The sequence below is a fragment of the Lipophrys pholis genome, assembly GCF_963383615.2.
Source record: "Lipophrys pholis genome assembly, chromosome: 10".
NCBI classification, from domain to species: domain Eukaryota; kingdom Metazoa; phylum Chordata; class Actinopteri; order Blenniiformes; family Blenniidae; genus Lipophrys; species Lipophrys pholis.
The window spans coordinates 16,473,515-16,497,836 of NC_137640.1; the positions used below are offsets into that span (position 1 = coordinate 16,473,515).

The 24,322-nt window shown below is 39.2% G+C and overlaps 3 protein-coding genes across 4 annotated transcripts; 1 reads left to right on the forward strand and 2 right to left on the reverse strand.

The window, feature by feature from the left end:
- The first annotated feature begins 737 nt into the window (after positions 1-737).
- On the forward strand, positions 738-6,088 carry uox (urate oxidase). The gene is made up of 8 exons (XM_080472708.1): positions 738-1,021; positions 2,024-2,236; positions 3,613-3,729; positions 3,837-3,915; positions 4,369-4,555; positions 4,628-4,751; positions 5,592-5,675; positions 5,773-6,088. The coding sequence occupies exons 1-8, from the start codon at positions 1,001-1,003 to the stop codon at positions 5,845-5,847; spliced, it is 900 nt and encodes a 299-aa protein (XP_080328834.1). The 5' UTR covers positions 738-1,000; the 3' UTR covers positions 5,848-6,088.
- On the reverse strand, positions 6,016-10,970 carry samd13 (sterile alpha motif domain containing 13). Its single transcript, XM_080472709.1, has 5 exons — positions 10,767-10,970; positions 10,287-10,409; positions 7,944-7,986; positions 7,709-7,820; positions 6,016-7,628 (listed from the first exon to the last, which is right to left on the reverse strand). The coding sequence occupies exons 2-5, from the start codon at positions 10,312-10,314 to the stop codon at positions 7,485-7,487; spliced, it is 327 nt and encodes a 108-aa protein (XP_080328835.1). The 5' UTR covers positions 10,315-10,409; positions 10,767-10,970; the 3' UTR covers positions 6,016-7,484.
- A 116-nt stretch (positions 10,971-11,086) lies between these two features.
- Positions 11,087-22,737, reverse strand: prkacba (protein kinase, cAMP-dependent, catalytic, beta a; the record flags this gene model as incomplete). Of its 2 annotated transcripts, none has more annotated exons than XM_080472702.1 (10): positions 11,087-14,382; positions 14,505-14,669; positions 14,976-15,098; positions 16,121-16,216; positions 16,516-16,642; positions 16,831-16,913; positions 17,062-17,160; positions 18,223-18,351; positions 19,047-19,108; positions 22,660-22,737. In XM_080472702.1, the coding sequence occupies 10 exons, from the start codon at positions 22,703-22,705 to the stop codon at positions 14,257-14,259; spliced, it is 1,056 nt and encodes a 351-aa protein (XP_080328828.1). In that variant the 3' UTR covers positions 11,087-14,256. The 2 variants fall into 2 exon arrangements, with proteins under 2 accessions (XP_080328828.1, XP_080328827.1); XM_080472701.1 differs by lacking the exon at positions 22,660-22,737 and adding an exon at positions 20,849-20,981.
- Positions 22,738-24,322: the final 1,585 nt, after the last annotated feature.

The following is a 24,322-nucleotide window of genomic DNA, read 5'->3' on the forward strand; positions in this document are numbered from 1 at the left end:
CCTCGATGTGTTGCTCCTCTTCTATTAAGCTGCTGGAACTCTAATTTCACTGACGGAGTCATCCCGAGGGATAAATAAAGCAAAGTCGAAAGTCGAAAGTCGAATGTCTTTCTTTTAATTTACTTGTCAAAAAATCTCCAAAAGCTGTCAAATTCAGTGAAAAACTAAATCACAGCTATTCTTAATACTGAAGGGAACTGAAACAAAATACTAGTATTAAAGACCACAGGTACCAGTACCACAGAACTGTGCTCAGATAATGTGTTACGTAATAGTAGACTTTGGTCACAATTGACTTTAGACACTGTAATTGAAAGCAGGGAATAAACGGTGTTCTTATTGTTAAGCTGATATCCTCTAGTAAAAAAAAAACTAAAATTGAAACGGTAAAGAGTTTCTGGATTGGGAAGTAGCCTGGTATACTTCAGGTTTTTAAAGATCTGCATGCAGATTATAATGTGTTTTTCAAACAACATATTGGTATCTAAAGCTACTAGTTTGACAACGATTCAATTACGCACTAGTGTTAAGTGCATTGAGGTCAGATGGAAAGACCATCCTGAAGGAATGGAAAGGTCCAACCATCTCCACGTTTCTTGTAAGTTCAGCACCTATAGTAAAAACTTTACTTACAATTAACAAATGACAAATAACTAGAATTTTTAGCAACATTTGAAGCTATAAGAAGTGCAGCCAAAATACAATTAATCTGTGTTTGGACCTTTTGGTTCTTTCAGGTTAGCCTGAACCTCATTGATGGACAGTGGACATTAAGATGGATGTTGGTGAATGGATCTGCAAGTGTGACTATGCAGTTACAGTTATGGTTCTAGTAGAACAGGTTGAACGTCCTTTAAAGTAACTCCCACTGGTCGAAGTGCAAAGGTAGCACCACCCTCTGAACAAAATGCTGGAACACTGGCAGATGCACCTTCTGCCAGAGACAGGGTGAGAGACTGAGGACATCAAACTGTCAGCAGGTAAAGAAGAGGAAGGCATCATGACAACCGCTTCAGCTCAGGTAACTGGTCACTGAGATATACAAATCAAATTTAAAGGGGAAATACACACACACTCACACACACACACACACACACACACACACACACACACACACACACACACACACACACACACACACACACACACACACACACACACACACACACACACACACACACACACACACACACACACACACACACACACACACACACACACACACACACACAGACAAACATGATGACCTTTTCAGATCAGCGGGTCAGCGACCGTGAGGCCTGACAATAATCGTCAGGAGTCCGACCTGTGAACCACTTTTCAACGTGCGAGCTGCAAAACAAATACATATTTTCTTTTCAATACAAATTAAGTTCTACATTTAATATTCAATCAGACACCGAACGTCAGTTTTATGCACATTTACCGTATTGCTTTACTGAAAGAGAGAAATTTAAAGAAAGTTTACAAATACAATCTGAATATTTCAGACAGTGAAAACAATTTTAGCGTTTGTCATTTTTAAATTATGCAGATTTATAGCAGAATCATGTTGATCTGTTTCAACTATTCATCAATATGTTGCATAATGATAAGCATAAGCTCAAGTTTTAAGCTCATCATATTTCTATGATGGAGTTTGATTTTCATTTATCATTTGAAAGCATTCTAAATAAAAAGAGAGGTCCTGCATCAAATATGGACTGAAATAAAAAAAAGCAATATTAGAAATCCAGATGAACATTACAAAATCTCTTTTCAAGTGAAAAAAAGTATCTTTGCTCCAATTTTGTTCCTATTTCATGTTTAGTGACGTACGGCAAGTGTTATCAATCTCAAACGGTTCCAAGTCAAACGACATCACAATCCAGAACAATGCATTTGTTTCGAGAATTGCATTCATTACAACAAATAGCACTGAACAACCACCAACTGTTGAACATATAATCATCAACGGTAAACAAATGTTTCGAAGTGAATGCTGACTTGGATGGCGTTAATAACTTGGCATTTGTCCGCGCAGAATGTGGAGTTTGTGCGCACAGGCTACGGCAAGAATGCAGTGAAGGTGATGGTCATCCGGAGACAGGAGAGTCACCACTACATCATCGAGCTGAAGGCCGATGTGGAGCTCACGCTCAAGACACGTAAGGACTATCTAACTGGAGACAACTCGGACATCATCCCCACCGACACCATTAAGAACACAGTCCACGCTCTGGCCAAGCTCAAGGGGGTGAGTCTGCGATTGCTCCCTCAGGAACAAGACGATGCACTGCACCTTGTAATCTCTGTCAGGAGCAGAGCTACAAGTTCATTCCATTGGCACTTCCCCCCAATCGGCACTACTTCATACACAACCCCCTCATTTTAATATCGATTAAAGAGACTGTCTGTAAGTGATTGGGGTTAAATGAGCTGAGAGCACTGTGCTATTTCCAAGACATTTTTCTTTCATTCAGAAAACACAGCAAGATACTAAGAATCCAACAAAAAGGTTGTATAATTGTGACATTACAATATACCAATTAGAAATGCAGCATGCCATATTTTTGGGCTTTTTCAAACCTATAGTAAAGAACTTAATTTGAATGTGCTTTTCGGGAATAACAAACTTCAGACTGCAGTTATTTAAACATAAAACTGGTTGGACCTGTAGTGCATTTCAAACGGTCAGTATTACGTATGTCTGTTTGACAGTGAGTGTAAAACGACACGTTCATTGGTGAATGTAAATTGCCCGGAGGAGTCAATGTGAGTGTGTTGAGTTGCCTGTCTCTCTGTGATACACTGGTGAGCCACTTGTCCTAATCTACAGCAACTAATACGAGTATGAAGAAAAACAAAACAACAACTTACTTGTGCCAAAGGTGAGATCAATTGTGTCACCAAAACAGCTGCCATATGGAGTGACAACAAATCTTAATCTGGGCGATCGCTGAAGCCTCCCAGTTCGATCACCTTCAGATGCATTTTACCCCGGTGAAAGTCGTACAAGTCCCATTTCCCATTTACTCATAAATGCAACCAGGAGCCATGATTTTTTTCAGATAGCAAATTTGGCCAACAAATAGCTTGACAGTCCAACAAAAGGTAGGAATGGGGTTTCATTGGACACTGAAAATGGACTTTACTGAGATACACTTACGTATACGAGTTGTCTCAAGGCGCTCCACATGATCCGTCACATTCACCAATTCACACCCACACAATATCAGTGGTGAAGGCCTGCAATGCAAGGTCATCGCCACAGCACTGCGAACTGCTTGGGATTCAGTGTCTTGCCCAAGGACACGTCAGCACAAGGACACAACGAGGTGGGGGACTGAACTGCCAGTCGTCAGACAAACTGAGCCCCGGTTGTCTTTTGACAAAACATAAGCACTTAGAACAATGTGAGATTCCCTATCACAATACACAACAATAGAGACTAAAACACAAATGGATGTTGTGTTTCTGGGACAATGTCTAGACTGGTGTAGTGGTTAAAGTTGCTGATTTACAATTCATAAAAGAGTCAGCTTTTTTTTTTTGCTTTATCTGAGTCTTATTTGTCTTATTGATCCTTTTTGATTTGAAGCTTGTCTCTCTTTTTTTGTCTAACACCTACAGGTGAAGAACATTGAACAGTTTTCCTTGGACATTTGTAATCATTTCCTGACCTCTTTCAACCATGTGCTGAAGGCCAAAGTTTCAATGGAGGAAGCTCCATGGAAAAGACTGGAGAAGGTACAATTCATTCATTGTTGGCTCCTGGATCAATGGTTTGGGTGGGACTGAAGTGCTCCTTAATCTCATTAGATACTGATGAAGAAGATGTCACTTTTTTTCCTCAGAATGGAGTCGAGCATGCTCATGCATTTATCTTCAGTCCTGAGGCTTGTCGCTTCTGTGACGTTGAACAAAATCTCAATGGTGATCACACACACACACACACACACACACACACACACACACACACACACACACACACACACACACACACACACACACACACACACACACACACACACACACACACACACACACACACACACACACACACACACACACACACACACACACACACACACACACACACACACACACACAAAGGCAGAGCTTCTAGCTCTAAAGGTAAAAACATACTTGCTTGAATCCATTTTCTTTTAAAAAGACGCTGCCGTAGCTAATTTGCTTGTGTGGAATTGATGACATCAAGGCTGATCTGTTGTGGCCTTCACTTGTTCTGCAGTGTAAACATGTATGAACAATGAATGAAAAACTACCGAGGCTTCAGTCTATTAAAAAAACAAAATAATTTTTATGCACATGTTTAAATGGGTTATCCGATATATTTTCCAGTCACTAACTCTGTGTCCTACACAGGCACCCCTGTAGTCCACAGCGGGTTGAAGAACATGACGGTGCTGAAAACCACCCAGTCTGGTTTTGAAGGCTTCCTCCAAGACCGCTTCACTACTTTGCGAGAAACCAAGGACAGGTGTTTCTGCACCTCTGTCTACTCTCGGTGGCTATACAACAAGAGTCAGGATGTCAACTTTGATGATGCCTGGTAAATATCCACAATTGCGTTCACAATATAGACTTTGTGCTAAAGCAATAATGCCGAATAATCATGTCACAGGAAGACTGTGAAAGAGACGATCATTGAGAAGTTTGCTGGCCCTTATGATCGTGGGGAGTACTCACCCTCTGTGCAGAAGACCCTCTATGAAACCCAGGTCCTGGCCCTGGACAGAATTCCTGAGGTGAGGTATTGTAACTCAATGAACTGCTCCTGATACATAACCTATTCATGAAAAATTTAACATTAATCTCAGAAGAAGAGTCACTTATTTACTTTAATTTCTTTGCTATATTCGTTGGCAGGGACACCCAAGACATGACAACAATATGGTGTAATAAAATAATATCATGGCTGTAGAAATGTAAAAAGAAAATTGTAATGAGTGCTTCTGACTGTTTGTAAGATAACTTTAATTTTCTACATCATCAGTTTCAATATGGCAGTTTGAAAATGTTCTGATATATACAATCTAGGACTTACGGGTTTGAGAAGACGGCATACAATGCTGAGAGTGGTGACAGGATAGGAAGATCAAGGCTAAAAAGTGTGATTGTCAACAAGTATTGTCACGTCAAAATAATTTGTTGTGATAATTAATACAATAAAAAGCACGACAGGTATAAAACATACCCCTACTCTACTATCATATTTTCAACCTGATCCTGCACAGATGGAAGCGGGAGCGTATGATGTTGAATTATACTGTGCAGCCAGATACTGCTGTTTCTTGCATTCATTTCGAACTAAACTCTATTTACACAAATCAAGAGATGTCAAATGTTTCATTCATAATTAATATTAACACTTGTTTTTCTTACTACAAGCACTTTGTGCGGGTAGATAATTAAGTGTTTTCAAAAAGAAAATCTTATAAACTTGAGGACTTTTGTGCAATATTTGTTATGAAATAAAATGATCACCACATCTACTTTCACATCAAGGTTGAAAATTGCACTACAAAGGCAACCTTCCTTCAAAGATTCACCATAAGTCAGGTTGTGAAAAGTGTTTTGTCTTTTAGATGGAAGAAATAGAGATCGTTATGCCCAACCAGCATTACTTCACCATTGACATGACAAAACTGGGTCTCAGCAACAAAGATGAAGTAAGTTCTCACATTTGCAACTAACTTTAAAAGTTGTTTAAGGAGGAGAAGATGTGGTTTCTAACACCTTCTAACGCCTTACTTTGCCTCTCAAAAGGTACTTCTTCCCCTCGATAACCCCTCGGGGAACATTACGGGGACTGTACGCAGGAAACAGAAAGCCCGACTGTGAAGGTGCACAACAATCAGAAACCACTGCTGCTGAAATGGGACCGTCAATCCAGACGTCCTTTTAAGAGAAAAGCTGATATCATGTATAACTTCAATGAAGATATACAAGAAAAAGTATGATTTGCTGTTGACTGTGAAAAGTGAATAAAATAAAACCACATTCAGTTCTGACATTGTTCTTTGGTGAAGAAAAGAGCACCATTTATTGCAAATCTTGGGGTCAAATATTCAAACTCCAGTGTTATGTTGCACATATACATTAGTCATACACACTTCAGTACAGATGTCTGTGCGGCAATGTTAAAAGCACCACAGGTAGGTATGTGTGTGTCTGGGAAAAAGAAAAAAAAAAGCTTCATTCTTACATGCCAAGACTTGTGGACTCAGATGTGCAGTTTGAATATTAAAATATGTTCGAGCAAAATTAAAAGCTTGACAGTTGTACTCTGTGTGTATCGAAGCGTTCAGGTATGACAGACCGTACACACTTTTTAACTTTATATCATCTTATATACAGACACTGTTTGGAACCGTCACACTGACGGCAAATTCATGCCAAAATCAAGGTGCGTGGATGTAAGTGAGCAGCGCTTGCAAGTCAATCAGCCGTGCACACACATTTTAATATGAGAACTTCCGCAGCCTTCGCAGATTGACTATCCGGGCTTGCATGAGCAATATTGTGGCCTTTCAGGAGAAAATGCTGCTTCAAGCATGAGCAAAATGTAAAGGGGCACAAACCCACTGGCACTTTCACCTGCTGGCATGAGTATTTTTTTTTCATTTTGGCAGTAAGTGGGCGGAGCCCGTCATTATATCCTGACATGTGATAGGTTAAAATCCTGTCCAGGGATGCACCGACTGTTATGAGGACTTAATAAATGTCTTTCACCTTCTCCTGACGCATGACATCATGTAATACTTGTTGTATCGCAGATCTTTTACAATCATGGGTGTGCCATGCAGTATCACAACCGATACCAGTATTGGTGCATAGTCCTGCCACCTATGATTGGCTGGCTCCCTGTTTGCAATAAACTCTTTTTGAACCTCCCTAAAAAGTGACAGTGGAAACTTCAAGTTATTCAATTCAGGGAAAACTTATTCTGGATTACAAAATGATTTGGTGTCTCTGCAGCTGTTTGACTTGCGCACAGAACTCCCTTACATCCATGTGTGTGGATCTAGTTTGTGGATCATTGTTTTAGCAGGGATTTGCCGCCACACATTGTCATTAAATTCACTTTGTGAACACACCCACGTACAACACACACACACACACACACACACACACACACACACACACACACACACACAGACAAATCATCCCTGTATTCTCCCCCAATTCTCCCCTTTAAATTAAAACACAAGAAAAAAGAAAAAGAAAGAAAGAAAAAAAAAAGAACTACACATCTCAAGCAGCAACAATGAGAATGGATGAAACAGTGAAACAGTAAACAGTGGACACCATGTGCAATCCATTTTTGGAGTCCATGCTTATAAAAACATACAGCACTCAAATCCTGTTTAAGATGCCACTGTGGGCCGAGGAGTCTTTGTGAAGCGCCAGCTAACCTGGCAGGGGTTCTCCTGACACATGATTGTCACTGAGGCGGGTGATTGGGCTGACCTGCGGTGCTACGAGGCATTGCTCTTGAGGTGTTGGGTTTGTAGTGGCTTCACGTGATACTCATAGATCTTCAGCGCAGGCCCGAGCTTTATGGACAGCCCTGTCAGGACATCATTACGCGTCATGAGGAGCAGCGACTTCCCATCAATTTCCTGCCAGGTGGAGAGAGAAACAATTAGCTGGAGATCTAGTCCCTTTTGATTTGATGAAAGAAATTCTGACAATAATTAACCTGATCCTGGAAAGCAGTGGCTTGCTCCTCGAACCCTGTAGCTTTGAAGTAGTTGACAACGTCTGCAACCCCCCAGTTGGAAGGGTCTGGCAACTGACCATTTTCCACTGGGCTGCGGGTTAGAAAATAATCGGTCTATTGTAATGTGAACATAAACTCATCTGTGTTAGCTATTTGACAAATTAATTTATATAACAACAAAAACATTATGTCGTGCTTGAAGTGAAGGGCCTACCTTTTGGTTTCAACAGAGCCATTAGCCTTGTCTTCCATGCCAGCTGAAAAACAAAACAAAAAAAGCTAAATGAAGCATTATGATACCGCTGTGTACAACTCTGGAGTTTTGAAGATACAATTCCATCGAGCTGGACAATTAGAAGATTCAATCACAAAAACAGCCAGGCACTGGTGAGCGAGCAGATACAGATGTTGTCAACACAGGGTGAATATTTATCTACTGAAGTTCCATGAAACACTGGAAACCTTTAACTTTGTTCAAAGCACACACTCTGGGGTGCAAGGCTCGAGACAATTTTTTAAAATACTTTTAAATCCTCTTATTTCAGTTGAAATAGGCTGTTTGTTCATTTTTGATCGAACTGGTTTTCTTACAAGTGTTCTAGATGATGAAGCTTAAGGGTTTGGTCCCCTGGTCCATTGCCTTGGTTGTCACATTTCAACTCAATGACCTGGTTTATATCCTGTTGTTGGTGCTTTCTTCTCTCTGTCCCTTCCTAAATGGCGAGCTGGCTGTGAATCTGAAGTTTGTGATCTGTTCTCTCCGCCATCAAGTGTGTCGACTACTATGCTGCCAACTTGTTTGTTCTTTTGTCCTATTCTTGTCTCTCTTAATATAATCTAACCCCAAGAGGCACAAGTTGGAAACCACCACTTCTGAGTCTGTTTCCGCTGGAGGTTATTGCCCGGTGAAACGATAATTTTATTTTCGGGGGGGGGGGTTCACTGTTGCCTGTAGTGGCTCATGTGTAATTCATGGTAGTGGCATCAGCTTGTTTCAAAGACTACGCATAACTCTAAGTACACAAGGCCTGCACAGTGGAACTGCAAATTCATTTGAGCATAATGGACAACACTCAAAATAATCTTCTGAACACAAAATCTCTCAAACATTCCGACACTCTCACGCATTTCAAAACTATCACAGATTTTAAAACGGCCAGACTTTCTAAAACGCATTTATTCTGTCACAGTGTGAAAAAATATATATGGAAAGAAAAAATATCAAGTCCGACCATTATAGCTGGCCTGAACACACCAGTAGCGGAGGCTTGCCCTTTTTGCTTCATGTGTTTTAGATTTTTTCATTTCAAGTTTTGCACCATTTTGACAATTTTATATATTTTTTAGTTAGTTAATATCATATATAATATTAGGGAGTTAATATCATTGACGGTATGCTTACCAGTTTGAGAATCTCTAATTGAAACCAACAAGCTCATGTGTCCATAACTAAGAACAAGTACATTTGTTATTCACATAGCATAAACATAAATAGATTTGTTTACTTTTACAAGATAGGATGTAATGATTTTAGTATGCTTATTATTTTTCCAATAAGGAATGTTCACAAAACGCTAAGGGATTGTGTAATAACAACAGCAAGATAATTATAGCAATAGAATACTTGCATTTTTCTACTATCTTGAAGTGAATTACATTGACATTACAGTCAAACACACAAAATAAATTCTTAATTACGAGATCTACTATAATGCAAAGGTCATTTTAATTGATTGAATATATTTTAATAACTTTTTAAAACTTAAAATGGTGCCACAATCCAGCCTTTGCCCAATTTGTTGTTTGCAGAAATGAATCCTACTGCCAACAGGGCACCACTGTGCCCCTCGGAGCAAAATTCTTCACCTTAACCAGCTCCCAGGCTCCACACTGTGGCAGCCTGCTGCTCATACTGAGTGGAGTTAAGGTTAACCGTGGATAGGATGGGTGAAATGCAGAGGAATAATTTCCCCAGGGGATGAATAAGGTATACTTCCTTCTTCTTTCATTAACCAAAGGGCCTCTGAGAAAAACCGGTCACTTCATAAAGATTTACATTTTTATTTTTTGGAGTGTGAGAATGCAGTACAATTATGTGCAAAACTCTAACATGTTAAAAGCTCAAAAATACCCATCATCACACAATACTATCTTGTTTTTTAGTGGAAATACTCTATCTTGGACCAATATTCATCTTTGTTAAAGCCTTTACTGTAGGAATATATACAAAAGAGCAAATTTGGAATTTTCATCAAATTGAGACAGACTTTATGAAAATACAAACCTGCAATTGAAATTCAATAATTTCCTTTTTTTCCCTACAAAAATTGAGAACTTATTCATTAATTCTGGCAGGGATTCTTTGCTGGTTCAGTTGTATTTCTAAATCTAGTTTTCGATGGTTTTTTATTTTTAATTTCTTTCCTGTGAAAAGTGCACGTGAGGGGGCTGTCGATGAAACAGAAAACAAAGTGCAGAGACATGCTGCGGTGTGACTGCTGGCAGGTGAAAGCTGTTTCCTCAGAGCACCGAACTGGGGAGAAAATGAGACTCTTACAATCTGTTACGTTGCAGTAATTTTTCATTAGATGTCCACTCTCGCAGAACTCAGTGTGTCGGCAGCTCAAAACCCAGCATTGTTCACCATCTTTCTCAGCCCGGCGCTCACTGGACGTCTCCGCTGGAATAACAGTAGCACAGTACAATTCAAACGACATTTTATTTAAAAAATATTTTTTTAAAACGGCAAACACAAGTCGTGCCAAAACAACACTTTAGTGTTCAACACAGCGAGCTGAGCGGTGATCGTGACGACCTAAAAACAAAACAAAAAAAATAAAAAATCACGCTTTTAAAAATACAATAACATTACAAACGCGGGGCGCCCACGCATTAGCTGACATCGGCAGGGCGACATATAGAAAGTGTTACCTGACGAACCACCGATTAATTATTCTCTGCCTCTTCGTATTTTGTATGAACGTCAAGCTAACAGGGATAGTTAGCTCAGCGAGCTAATATAAAATTTAACAGTTACCTTATTCCAGAGGATTCCCGCTTGACAACAACTGCTCGGCCAAGTTGCGATCCCGATTCGAATGAGAAAAAAAAGTCCCGTGATGTCGGATGTATTTTAGTACCTAATCATTTCCGATTTTCGCCCGATAAAATGAAAATGTTATCAAGTAAAAGCCCAACTAGCCCCTGTTCATCGCTTTCGCTTGTCGCCCACATGACACCAGAGGATTCTGGGAAATGGAGTGCGGCCGGAGTTTGTAGTCCTCATGTGACAGATCACCATCTGACCGCCTAAATCCAACGTCTATCCAGACCAAGTACAGCCACAGATTTTAATAAAAAGAATTTATTATAGTGACATACCATTTGTTACATAAAATCTGCTACAGCAAAGTATATTTCCCTTGCAAACACAAGTAAATATGGGTGGGAAAAACGTGTCAGCCGTCTAAATGATGTGCAAGAAAAAGAAAAAACAAACAAAAAAAAAAGAATCACAAACTAAATACAGACACATTTCAGATTATTGATCCCATATCGGCATGTGTTACTAGCTATGATGAACTCATAAACTGATTTCCTTCAGTCAGGAGTGTGAAGTGGCTCAGGGAAAAGTGCGATTGTTTACATCAAATCTGACAAACATTATTACACACATGGTGCTGGAGGGAGGTGGGGAGTTTCTGCACATGTTCTGGGATCATTTACACACACAGGCAGTTTAGACTGAAACATGCTCATTTTACCCAGAATATTTCCAATTTGAAGTATGGTGGATTCAGCAATAACATTCTGTTCGCATTTCAAACTGCCAAAACACAGTTGGATGGAGTTTGATGAAGTTGATTTGCACAGAGTAAGAAAAAAGTGGAGAAACATAGAAATAACTCAAATTAAAGAGCTACAATTTTAGATAGGCAATAGAGGTGTCCGTGTGCATTACTATGGTAATCATGTTTATCACTATGAATGTTTCATTTTAAAAAGGTCAAATAAAGAAAATGGTACAAATAAATAATCCAATATATTCAGTATTGATAAATTCTTTGCAAATAAAATATTTGGGGTCTCACATATGCTCAGAACTATGCAAGTGTAAATATTATCTTAAAATAATCTCTAAATATAAATATGTTTTTAACTGTGTTTTAACATGTTCTTTATACAGTGACCTTGGGTGTCCTGAAAGGTGGCCATAAATAAAATGTATTACGAATATAAATAATAGTAGCTTAAGGAAGAGCTGTGTCTTTGAAATGAAAGAAATCTTAAAATGTTATCAAGTGCTCAGTTGAGTAGAAAGAAAAGTGTAAATTTAGCAATTAAGGAATATCCACTATCCACAGCAGTACCTAAAAATAGCTTTCAGTCCCTTTTCACATTTGGTTGTTTATGATTGTTTGAATTTGATTAGTTTGCTTTTTTTTCTCTATGCAAAGTCTCGAGCAACGTGTCGAAAAACAACGAAAACGACCGGAAACTGAAGATTCTAACGACAGAAAAAGGCCATCAACAGCACATCGTTGTTTCTGACACAGTGTGAAACTTAAAACTTTAGATTTTTCTCACAGCCCTGAGTGTCCAACCTGCAGAAATGACCTCAAACTCTGACTTCCCAGTGAAGGACATTTTGAGACAAAGAAGAATAAGAGAATCCACAAAAGCTGAACCTTCCTGACATCTGAAAGACCTAGAAGTCAACGCGGTAGACCTTCTTCAGCATTCGACACACAGGCTCTTCAGAGACAATACATCTAGCTATCACGCCGGAGCAGAGTTTGTCGAGGCAAGGACTACATTTCAGCAGCAAGGACAGGCAATACGTCAGAATAAATGGGACATAAAGAGTACATGGTATAGAAGAATCCTTCAACGAAACCTCAGACTGGAAAACATATGAATCAACGACACGCAAACAATACAAAGGAGTGAGTAACATGACAGGCAAAATAACTTCAAAAGCCAGACATTTGACCTTATTCCTTTGAAAATTTCACATTTCACCGATTTCATAAAAGAAATGAGCAAATATTGTCCCATCACAATGTCCAAGTTGGTTAAAAGAAAATGATGCAAAGAGACAATAAGCTACAACTTAAGTTAGAAGGTGGGTCAAATAAGTATTGACCAGGAAGAATAAAATACTTTTCTGGTATGATATTTCACTTTTCTTTCATTAACTAGGTAAATGGTTTGGTATTTTCTTCTATGGAACAAATTCAAGGTAAAAGGAACAACAACAAAACTTTGTAGAGCACTAATAGCTTGTATGACTCGCTGCATAACCAAGACAAACATGCAAAAATAAAAATGAAAACAAAACATATATGGCAGATACACAATATATATATTTTTTGACTGATCTCCTTAAACACAAGTTAGAACAGAAATTCAAAAAAAAAGCAACCAATTTGGACAAAGTGAGTCCAAGTGACCAACATTGCTTGTCCTTTTTGATATAAAAAAAATAAAATAAATAAAAATCAGCTGTTGAAAAATGCAATGTTGATAAACTCGTATACGTATATTGATATTTTATGTCGTATAAACAGTGATTTCTTTTGCGTGTGTGCAGTGATGTACTGACTTGTTCAGTGTCTACCACACCAAAACTGAGGTAAAAAAAAAAAGAAAAAAAAAAGGAACTATCCTGTAACTAGATATGGATAAACAATGCTACAGGTAATCAGCAAACACAGCACCGACATTGTTCTGATTGATAACATCGCTTGTCGTGCTTAATCCATCTCTTCAAGTGTCAGAATGCTAAAACTGAAACCCTTCCAAGAAGTTCCCAGTGTTTCTCTTCCGTCACTAAACATCAATTCTCTCTGATTGAATTTTGGTCATGCTTCACAAAGAAAAGTATTTTTAAAATGTCTCTTCTATGTATATGCTCAAATGTACTAATACATATATTCTAGGTCCTCAGGACGCCAGATTGACGAGTAATGGTTCACGGTTCAGTGTTCCTGGTTAAAGAAAACCAAACTGTACCCTAAATGACACTCGGGTTTGTAACGGGCAGATGACTGGTAACCTCCGTCAAATTGAAACACCAAAACAAAAAGAAAATAAGATCCCTTCAATTCCCCAAAAGCTCAAATCACATTATGTGTAACACCAGCTAATACAATCAATCACTCATTGTGTCGCTGAAAAATGGGAACAACATTAGGTTTCACGTTACAAACTCAAAAAAAGGACGCGGGGGGGGGGGCTCAAAAGTGTCAAACATAGACAAGAAAAAAAAAAAAAGAAGACAAACAATTAAAATGTGGTCTAGTACTTGTGATGCAGCACAACGGGTGTGTGCAAAATGTGCCTGTGTATAGATTAGTGCTAACTGCACGCAGGATCATGGCAAAAAGGACCTCATTCAGCTGTGTGGAATGAAGGAACTAGGCATTTGTTTTGAGCACACGATGGCCTCAGTTCCACGTTAACCCTCAAACAAGAGTGCAAATATCCCGAAACATGAGAGCCCTGATGGGACTCGTGCCTGTTCACTAGAACTCTGCAAACTCCTTTGCACACTTCTCTGTTTGCGAGACGCGAATGTCCTCCTCCTCATAGTCGTCGAAGTTGCTTGTGTCCCCTGGTCCCCTGCACTTGGGGAGGAAGGGAGCTTCAACCTGAGAATACACAGGAACATATGTGCAGTTGTTCTCACATCCACAAGCGACCTGATGGACCGACACCACGCCACGTGAAACATGTCAGATCACTATAGAGCAAAGTCAGAATGAAGGCTCACCTTTCGCTCATAGATGGCAATCCAGTCTGTTGTGGAGAACCACTTGTGATTTTTGATGTCATTTACACCATTCTTCAGGTTGCCAAATCTCTTTGTGAGGTCCACCTGAAGCAGGTTCCTCAGAAGATCTTTCAGGTCAGAGCTAAAGTGAGAGGGGAATCTTACCTAATGCAAAAAGCAAAGAAAAAAACAACACATGTCTTGGTTATGGTGGCCAAGGTTATGCATACAAACAAGGAATTCGGACTTCAGTCGAGCTATGCTCTCAAAAGAAGAAATAAGTGTCAACAACAATTATAAATAGAGACAAGTTTAGACCAAAAGCTTCCCTGTTTCACTTCAGCGTGCTCAGCTGGTTGGTTGGATAACAAGTGAATATCAAGTGTGTGAAAGGCAAGAAGAGAAATGGCAGAGCAGTCAAATAGCACAAATATTTAAACCTGGAATTGACCCGTGGCTATCTTTGCATACCTTGCCAGACACAATCTTTTCATAGATCTGAATGGGCTGATCTGCAAAAAAAGGAGGGTAACCAGCAGCCATCTCATAAATGAGAACTCCAAGTGCCCACCAGTCCACAGCTTTGTTGTAGCCCTGGAAGACAAATAAAGACACTGTCAGTTTACGTCAGATTTGGTAGGACATGTGTTGGTTTTACTTTTTACATTTGAGACGGAAGGATTAATGACATAATTTTCAATTGATGAATTTCGAGATCTACAATCGGGAAGCATAGCCATTTAAAAATGTCTCTTCTTCTGAATCTAAGATTTCATGAAAAAAAAAGGGGAGAATGTGTTCGTCTGTAGACACATCTGGCCTAGAACAAAGATTAAAAAAAAAATACTTTGACAACCTGATGGTGTTAACCCTCTTTTCTCACACACAAGGCACCATAGAAGCTTCAACAGGATCAACGTTAACTAATGCAAGTGAGAGCTTCCGATACAATTTCAACATATCTTTTAAAAAATGGAGAAATAACCCGACGGTTAATTCAAGGAAAGAAAAGATTTTAAAGAAACAAAAACTTTAAGGCAAAAAAAAAAATGACTTACTGATGTGAAGTGAATGTAATACACTTCAGTTTTAAAGCAGCATAATTTATTAATCTTTGTTTGATCTCTTTCTTGGTAATGGCGTAACAGATCTGTACAGCAGTGACCTCGTCGTGAGTCTTTGTCTAGAAGACACATGTTTTCAGATGGATTCAGGTCATCTGACTGACTCAACCTGTCACACAATCCAGTTTGGCAACAAAAACTATTTTGTTTCAAATCATTGATGTTTCATTTCCATTTATCGCAACACAAATGTAGACGTCAAAATGAAAGTCAGTTCCTTGTAGTTTTCTGCAGGAGAGAACCGAGACAATAAGATCCAGTTTTAAAATGAATGGTAAGTGAATTTTACTGAAAGTAGCACTTTTCCACCGCGTGAGCTTTCCACTGCTAATCACATTCACTTCTTCACACATCAATAGAGGTGGCTGCCATGCAAGGCAACCAGTCCATTTTGGGGTTCAGTGTCTTGCTCAAGGACACTTGGCGAGCGAACTCTACCAACCGAGCCACAGCCGCCCCCCACAGGTACTATGTTGCGTTCGAAGGCCTCACCTTGCTGAGGATGATCTCTGGAGCTAGATACTCAGGGGTTCCACACAATGTCCAGGTCCTCCCTTTTACTCTTTTGGCAAAGCCAAAGTCTGTCACCTGAGGAATGAGCAATAACAACAACATGATAAGACCATGAATGTGAAGCCAATGTGCGCCGCTTGTCTGTACCAAGATTGTTAACAAAGGCCCAAATCTATTTGTGTAAATTAAACTTGAGACTTCAATTTACAACAGCTTTTAGTCAGTTAGATGCCATAAAAATCCTATGAGAGCGGAGTATCCGATTACATTTCAGGTATCAGGGGGTTGTGACTTAAATACGACAGAGGATTTGTCACTGACCCTTTAGTCATGTTCATGTTGTAGGATCAACTTGACAGTGATGATGTGCCTACCTGGATATAGCCATGTTGATCTATGAGCAGATTTTCAGGCTTCAGGTCTCTGTAGATGAGGTCTAAGGAGTGAAGGTACTCAAATGTGAGTACTATCTGAGCTGCATAAAACCTTGCATGTTGTTCACTGGAGGAGATAAAAAGAAAAAAGAAAAAGTTAAAAACCTGGACACAGGTGATCTCCGACTTGAAGAGGAAAACCTCTGTTATCACTGTACTGTCAGGTTAAAGTGGAATCCGTCTCAACTTCATCACTTTCATCAACGACATTCCTTCATCACTTTTTTTCTTAGTAATATAAACTGTGCACCGTACCTGAACCTTCCAGTGCGTCTGAGGTGCGAGAACATTTCTCCACCGGGTACGTACTCCATCACCATGTAGAGGTTTGAGTTGTCCTGACAATTAAAGCGTTATACTTTTAAATAAGGTTATGGCCCCTTTGTAACGAATGCACACTATTTGGGAATGGAGAAGAACAAACATGCCATGTGGGGGGTATTCAATCTCGCACTGTGACATGCATGCCAAAGGACTGTCCTGTACCTTAAAGGCGTACTCCAATCTGACGAGGAAGGGGAAAGAGACAGCCTGTAGTATTCTCTTCTCATTTAGTGTGTGTTCTATCTGCTTCAACTTCACCACCTACAAAACAAACAACAAAATACACAAAAAAACTAGGTTGAAGATAAACACATAGGAACAATTTTGCAATTTTATATTAAGACTTCTGAAATGAATGAAATGAAACTATTGACAGTGTGTGTTCATATCCAATTACACCCGGACAAGGTTTTCCCCCCCCAATATAGGTATTCTTATATTGTAAATATAAACTTTTTTATCAAACTCACTGTTATTTGATCAAGCAGTTAAGAGGATAACCATTTATAAAAGCCTGTTGAAGCTTCAGGAGTCAATTCCCTTGTCAATAATGTGCCCGTGAGCTCTCGAGTAAAAAGACAAAGGCCAATCTAATTTGGTAGCTCTTTGTGAAACAAATGTTGTTTTTTTTTGTTGTTGTCAGAAGACTCTTAAGTCTTAGATATTACACTGACATGTCAGCACAAACAGTGTTTGAGACATCAACCAACAGGTCAGAATCTCTAGTGTGATTCATACCTAAACTTTCAAGAAGGTTGCCAACACATGTATTCATTGTTGTTCATGTACTTTCATGGAAACTTCTGGCCACGTTTGAGAAATCTATTGCAATATTTCTATTGGAAAGGTTATATAAGAACTATCCAGAGGCGGGGTTAAAAAAAAAAAGAAAAGTGAAGGCAAGAATGTTTGCATCCTAAATCAAAAAGTCATCAGTTCAATCAATTAATAGGAGCCCAGTTAACAAAACATGACCAAATTAAAAGAGGAAGTTTGAAAAACCACACCGGAGAAACTACAAAGCTAAAGGATAAAGACAAACGTTTCCGTCCTAAAATAACTGAAAATCGAAGGGGGCGACACACTGCTGTATGAGTAACCCACGGTGGACGTGCTGCTTCGACATCTTTCACATCATTATTTAAGAGTGAAAACACTGTCAGAAGCAGCTTTGAGGTTTCCACTGAAAGCGTGTTGGTATTGCATGAGAGGAAGTGTTGCATTTCCTTTTCTGAGATACAAAGTGTCTGCACGTATATAAAGCATGATTGGACGCATTAAGACACTGGGTTGTGAGGGCTTTAACAAGAATCCTTTACTTACTTTCTGTTTGTCCAAGATCTTCATGGCATAGAACTGGTTTGTTCCTTTATGTTTCACAAGCATTACTCGTCCAAATGAGCCAGTGCCCAGAGTCTTGAACCTGTCAAAGTCATCCAAGCACGTTGTGCTCTGAGGAAACACATGAGCGGTGAAAGTCAGACAGCTTGTCATTTTACTACGTCTTCTGCTCTGACAGATACCACTACATTGTGTCTTCTCTCACATATTAGGTATATTTGTACAACCTAATGGTATGCAATAAATCAACTCTATCAAAATCTGTATGTTCAAATGGGACCGTGTTAAATTTTGCTGGAGTACACTGACATTTTCTGTCTATCGTGTCTTCATGTTTGCTTATAGTTGCTTCTCATGTATAATAATAACAATACTAATACTTATAACACTATATATTGAGTGTGTCTTTAAAAAAAAAAAAACTGTGGAAAAACAAAGCTGTGAGGTGGTCAACAATAAAAGTAATGGGTGAACAGTGAAGATGGTAAATGGTAAAGTGACTCAGAATGTCATTATTTACACGTTAAATGGCTGATTAGTAGAATTTTACAGTATTTGTTGTTTTTACATACTTAATGATTGAGACAATTAATGTTCTTCACAAGCAGCTTGTCGAGATTATCTTTACACGTTGAAAATTATTCAGGAAAATTACAAATTCAACTTGCATTTAAGAAAAACAGGGGTTGAACCAGCAAGAACTAAAAGAGAAAAAGCTATCATGTCTTATGGCCGTTCTCGTTAAAAAACAAACAAACAAAGCAGTTGAAAGTTGATGAAGCAGGTTATACAGAGGGAAAACCTACCTGTGCCGGACACTCCCATTTTCTTAAAAAATCTTCTTTGGCTTTAGCTAAGAACTCTTTCACTATTAAAAAAAAAGAAAAAAAAAAAAGAAGAAGAAATCGAGAGAGAGAGAGAGAGAATGAAAGAATAATTACAAAAGTTAGTAGCCAGGCAAAGTTAGTTAAAATATTCAGAGGAACAACAAACAGGGCAATTCAATGTGTTCAGGAAAACAAAGTAAGGCAAGTCACACGTTTAGGGGCAAACGCATCTTAAGGTCAGGCAAATGTCAAGTACGAGGAAAGTAGGACTCTAATTTAAAAACAAAAAAACACCAAACAATACCTTTATTATGAAATTCAACAACACACACCTAAGCAGGACATTTGAGTTAATAAAGTGATGCAAAGAGCTGTGTGGGCTTTGCAGAATTGGCCAATTTCAAGAAAAGCTATTCTGCATCTCTTTCAAGAAAAGGTAAGAGTAAAAGGGGGGAGGGGGGAGGGGAGGGGGAGGGGGGCAACAATAGGCAGAGAGAACGACAAAATGCCAAACATAACTAAGACTACAGAGCAGGCAATCGGAAGACAATGCATTGTGAAAGTCACAGCAGACATGAGGTGTCCAAAGTCAAAGAGTTATTGAAAGGCCTCTCATGTGTCGCTGGTGGTACACTTTGTAATGTTGATAAAAAAAAAAAAATCCAAATAGAAAGTGCATGAACTGCGTGGAAACTCTGCACATACACAGCACTTCAACTGCTAATATTTAGGTGGAGTATAATGTGAGCAAACTATGCCTACAACAGATAATAAAGGTTTTCTCTATGACTTGGGACCTCTCATGGAAAAATGAGCATACCAAAAGTCTCTACAGTTCACCAAGGGTTTGCAGGAACATTCACCCACATGGATGGAAATGATGGAGAAGAGAAAGAGAGGAAGAGACATTTATGAAGAGCTAAGAACAAGAAAATGTTAGATTCAGACAACAAATTGGCGACACCAGAGAAGACAATAATTAGACAAGCATACCATCTGACAGACAACATTGTAATAACATTCTTCTATTGTTAAATATTGTTTATTTGGTATAAAGATTAAGCAAAACTCGACTGAACTGACTGTAAAACTGAAAAATAACGAGTTTTCTTTCCTTGCACAGCAACTACGTATGTATGTTGGATGTTGACAATGAAGTCAATGATGATTAAATCTGTTCTTGAATCTATACAGAAGATACCTTAGACTTTTGGTTCTATGTTTGGATTTCTGACCTGTTGCAGGACTTCACTATCGCACAAAGAAGAAAAGGCAAGACTGATTAACAGACACAGCAAAAAGCCCACATAAAAAACAACAACATGTCATCGTTGAAAAACACTAACAGTACACAAATGTACACAAATATACACAAATGCACACAAATGACAGAGCACAGATATCAAGATGAAATAAACAACTGAAGCACAACAAATGACCTGCTCTCCAAAGTGTTATACTTGATCTACTTTGAATAACGTCCCTTGTGGATTTACAATATGTGAACATACACGTGATCGCAACCTGATGGGGAAGGTAATTCGAAATAGTAAAGAATTATAAAACAACTATTTATGGTCTCAATGAACCCATGAAGGACAAACATTTGAGCATATAAAACAGGAAAGTTAATTGTAAATACTAAAGTCCCTGCTGAGTTTTGACCACATAAACCACCTGATTAATTGTACGGTGATGAGCTACTCCATCTCCAAACAGATCAAACCCAGCCAGCTGAAGATGGCATTCGACACAATTACGAATACAAACACTGGACTTACTCAACTGATCCCACATGATGGTGAACTCAGAGATATGAGGCCCCTCACTCTCCTGTCCTTTGTGCTCCTGGCTACCTTTACGGTATCTGTGGAAAAGACGGCTGGCAAAGGACTGATCTTTTCCCTGGGCCATTTTGACATGCGAGCGAGAAAGCTAACAGGCAAAATGAGAGCTCTTTCTAACTGAACATCAGTGGTACTAACTTCCTGTATGTTATCAAGGGCTCTGTAATGTTTGAATAACCGCAGAAAGTTCAGCTTCCTGTTTAAGCACTTTGCTTCAGTTTCAACGGCCAACTGCATGTCCATGTTGTTTCCATGTGGTGTCTTTTAAGCACATTTCTTTTTTGTCAAACAAATGTTTTCATTGCTCTGACAAAGATATAGAATTTACAGAAGGCCCTCTGGAATAGCCTCAAAGTGACATGCGAAAACACTTGAATTATGTGAACTTCACAGTGTAAGTCTGTAACACCCACAGACCAACTGAAGTGGAAGTACTCTTCAGGTTAGTGTGCTCTCTGGCGGTTGTGTTCCGCAGTAAACTTCTTAACTAGAAGTCACCCTGTGTGATCTGACCCGAAGGTGCAGACGTTTTTTCTCAAAGCCTGCGCGGGTAAAATCTAAAATGAGTTTAGATTTACGTTAGTATACGTCACTTAAAATAACAGCCTTAAGTCCAAATGACGATAAGAAGTTAACAAGCTTCTGTAGTTGGCATCACAATGTTATTGGACACATGACTTAAAACTACAAGTGGCTTGAGTCCCAAGTCCGTGAGGCTGTGAATTGTTGCCAATCAGAAAGCAGGTCAAGATCAACCTCTCCAGACAGACCACTATGCCACAGTTGAGTGGATTAGGCTGGTCATTACTTACAAATGCGTACTAAACACAATAGGCTGTTCTCTGGCTATTGCTTTTATGTGATTAATACAGAACATAAGATTGCAAAATTGCTTTTCAACAGGTGTAATTAGGCTGATAAGGGTGCTACTCTTTCTAGATGGTGTGGCATCAATACAAATATATGATGCCATTGTAAGGGAGCTTGGATCGCAGCTTAACATTTTGTTTTATTGCACATTTCATGATGGCAGCTGACTTGCTTCATCAGTTTTAACCCAATGGGGCTTTAAAAATACACCAGTGGCTGTTGTGTATCAAACAAACAAACTAGAAACGCACACAAAAAAAATACAAAATGTGGTTTCACCACACCAAGAGGCCTTTGAGGTCTAGCTGCTGTTATACTGGTTATCAGGTACCTGTTGTTAGCAGTGACCAAGCCTTGTACTGCAGCTTCAGTAGAAACCAGTGTTTGCTGATGTTATCTGCCTCCAGGCACGTGATGTGAGCACTTCGGAGATGAAACGCGCTTCTTTGGCAACTCAAGTTAAATATTGCATTTTTGCTGTAAATTGGGATATTAATGATCACGTAGAACGGATGTTTTATGATGTATTAAACACTACGAAAACCTGAATAAGGCAGCAATGCCACTGTCATCTTCGCCTGTGTCACTTTGAAAGAAAAAAAATTAAATACAAAGCCTGACTGTATCCTTTGCGGGATGGCTTTCAGTGGAGCTAAGCTGACAGAGATGGCGAGGAGAGGGGAGACAGAGGTTGTAAACTGCCCTACCAAAGATGGATCTGCTCTGCAGCCCATACTACCGTGCTGTCTGCTAACGCTGGTCAACAACTGCTAAAGCGGTGCTTCCCCCCACTGGCTTTGATCAGAGACATCACTGTGTACAATAGCTCACTTTAAACAACGAGCAGGTCAGCTGGAGGCCTTCCAGATACTCACCGCTTTCTTGTTCATTGCCTTTCTTGGCAGTTGCCGTGTTTCCCATCGTAGGAAGACAGGGCGATTCACAGCTGGCTGGGAGCGACGATGGTGGTGGTTAGCTAACAGGGTCCTCCGTCAGCTAGCTAACAAAATTCAGCTGGTGTTAGCTGGAGGGGTGAAAACGACATAAATGTCTCCTGTTGGTGGACAAAAACCGCGACGTGCTCTGCTAACTGCCTCGGTGGTCTTTATTTACAAGGTCCTTTTGTCGTTCACGTATGCCTCCGCTGGAATGACAACATGATCCAGACTTTTCACCTCTGCCTGCTGTCGTTTTGTGCTGCGTTCACGTCGTGTGGGAATTGTCAGACCTACAGTCTGCCGCCTTCAGTGACCGGTCGGAAATAATACATGTCAATATGGAAATATTACTGTGCAACAACATACAGAACGATTGAACTAAACCATCTTTTAATTTTGACTGTATTCAGTTTACAAGTTTCACCATTGGTGTACCCATGACTTATAATTGCTGGTGCACGCTCTCCCCTTGTGTTATAATTTGTTAATATTTGATTATAATTATTTTGTTCAAAGTTACTAAACACACAAAACACAATATTTTATACTATTATCGTGTGTGTGTGTGTGTGTGTGTGTGTGTGTGTGTGTGTGTGTGTGTGTGTGCGTGTGTGTGTGTGTGTGTGTGTGTGTGTGTGTGTGTGTGTGTGAATATAGAAACAATCACTAAGGTTTATTCAAGAATTCATGCAGTAATGACCTTGTCATTTTTATGGCTATAATTTGGTTATACACAGGACAGTTGCCAGTCGCTGGCCTTCATACAAACCTGTGTACACACACACACACACACACACACACACACACACACACACACACACACACTACAAAGCAGACTCATTTTTGAGGTGCAATAAAATCATAATAGAGTCATAATACTACAGAGCTTAAAGCATATATTTAACAAGTTGTGATTTTCTGTTTTAAGAGATTGCATTTAACTCCAAAACTCAAAAGCAAAACCCAAAACCTTCCAAGGGATGTTTCTAGTAGGAATGCCATCAGATCAGTATAGGCAATTGAACTAAATATAACTTTACCAAGGAAGCAAGTGAACTGACAATTAACCAAACATCAAAAGAAAACTAATACCTTCAACAGCATAATAATAACAATAAATATCCCTGAATGTTATTCAGTTTTCAGCACAATGACAATTAACTCATATTTTAACCTAAAATTAGAGCATAACCCCCCCATCCCAAAGCACCACTCTATCCACAAAACATAAACTCATTATTGACATATGTTTTTTATTTGTTCACAGATGATTCAATATCTCAAACAGTGTTTACAGGTATTGCCCAAAAAATTATGGTTGCCATGGATGCCAATTAGATTAGAATGCTTTATGGGGCCACATTATTAACCAGCATTAAAAACTACTTAAACTATTTTTTACAAGTGTCTGCAGCATTACGAAAGCCTGTACTGATAGTGGGTAAAATATATATATTTTATATTGTGCTGGAATTCTGTGCACCTAGGGTCACCATTTAACCTCCCATGCGTGTTTTTGGACTGTGGGAGGATTATGGGCGGAAAATCAGTATATACAGTATATCTGAAGGAAACCCATGCACGCACAGGGAGAACATGC

Excerpts from the sequence above, each read along its gene's own strand:
- samd13 (XM_080472709.1), bottom strand. The coding sequence starts at position 10,314 with ATGAAAAATTACTGCAACGTAACAGATT. Across the intron at positions 7,821-7,943 it reads GGCTCTGTTGAAACCAAAAG|CCCAGTGGAAAATGGTCAGT; the intron begins GTAGGCCCTTCA and ends TCTAACCCGCAG. Across the intron at positions 7,629-7,708 it reads CCACTGCTTTCCAGGATCAG|GAAATTGATGGGAAGTCGCT; the intron begins GTTAATTATTGT and ends TCCACCTGGCAG.
- uox (XM_080472708.1), top strand. The coding sequence starts at position 1,001 with ATGACAACCGCTTCAGCTCAG. Across the intron at positions 1,022-2,023 it reads TGACAACCGCTTCAGCTCAG|AATGTGGAGTTTGTGCGCAC; the intron begins GTAACTGGTCAC and ends TTGTCCGCGCAG. Across the intron at positions 3,730-3,836 it reads CATGGAAAAGACTGGAGAAG|AATGGAGTCGAGCATGCTCA; the intron begins GTACAATTCATT and ends TTTTTTCCTCAG.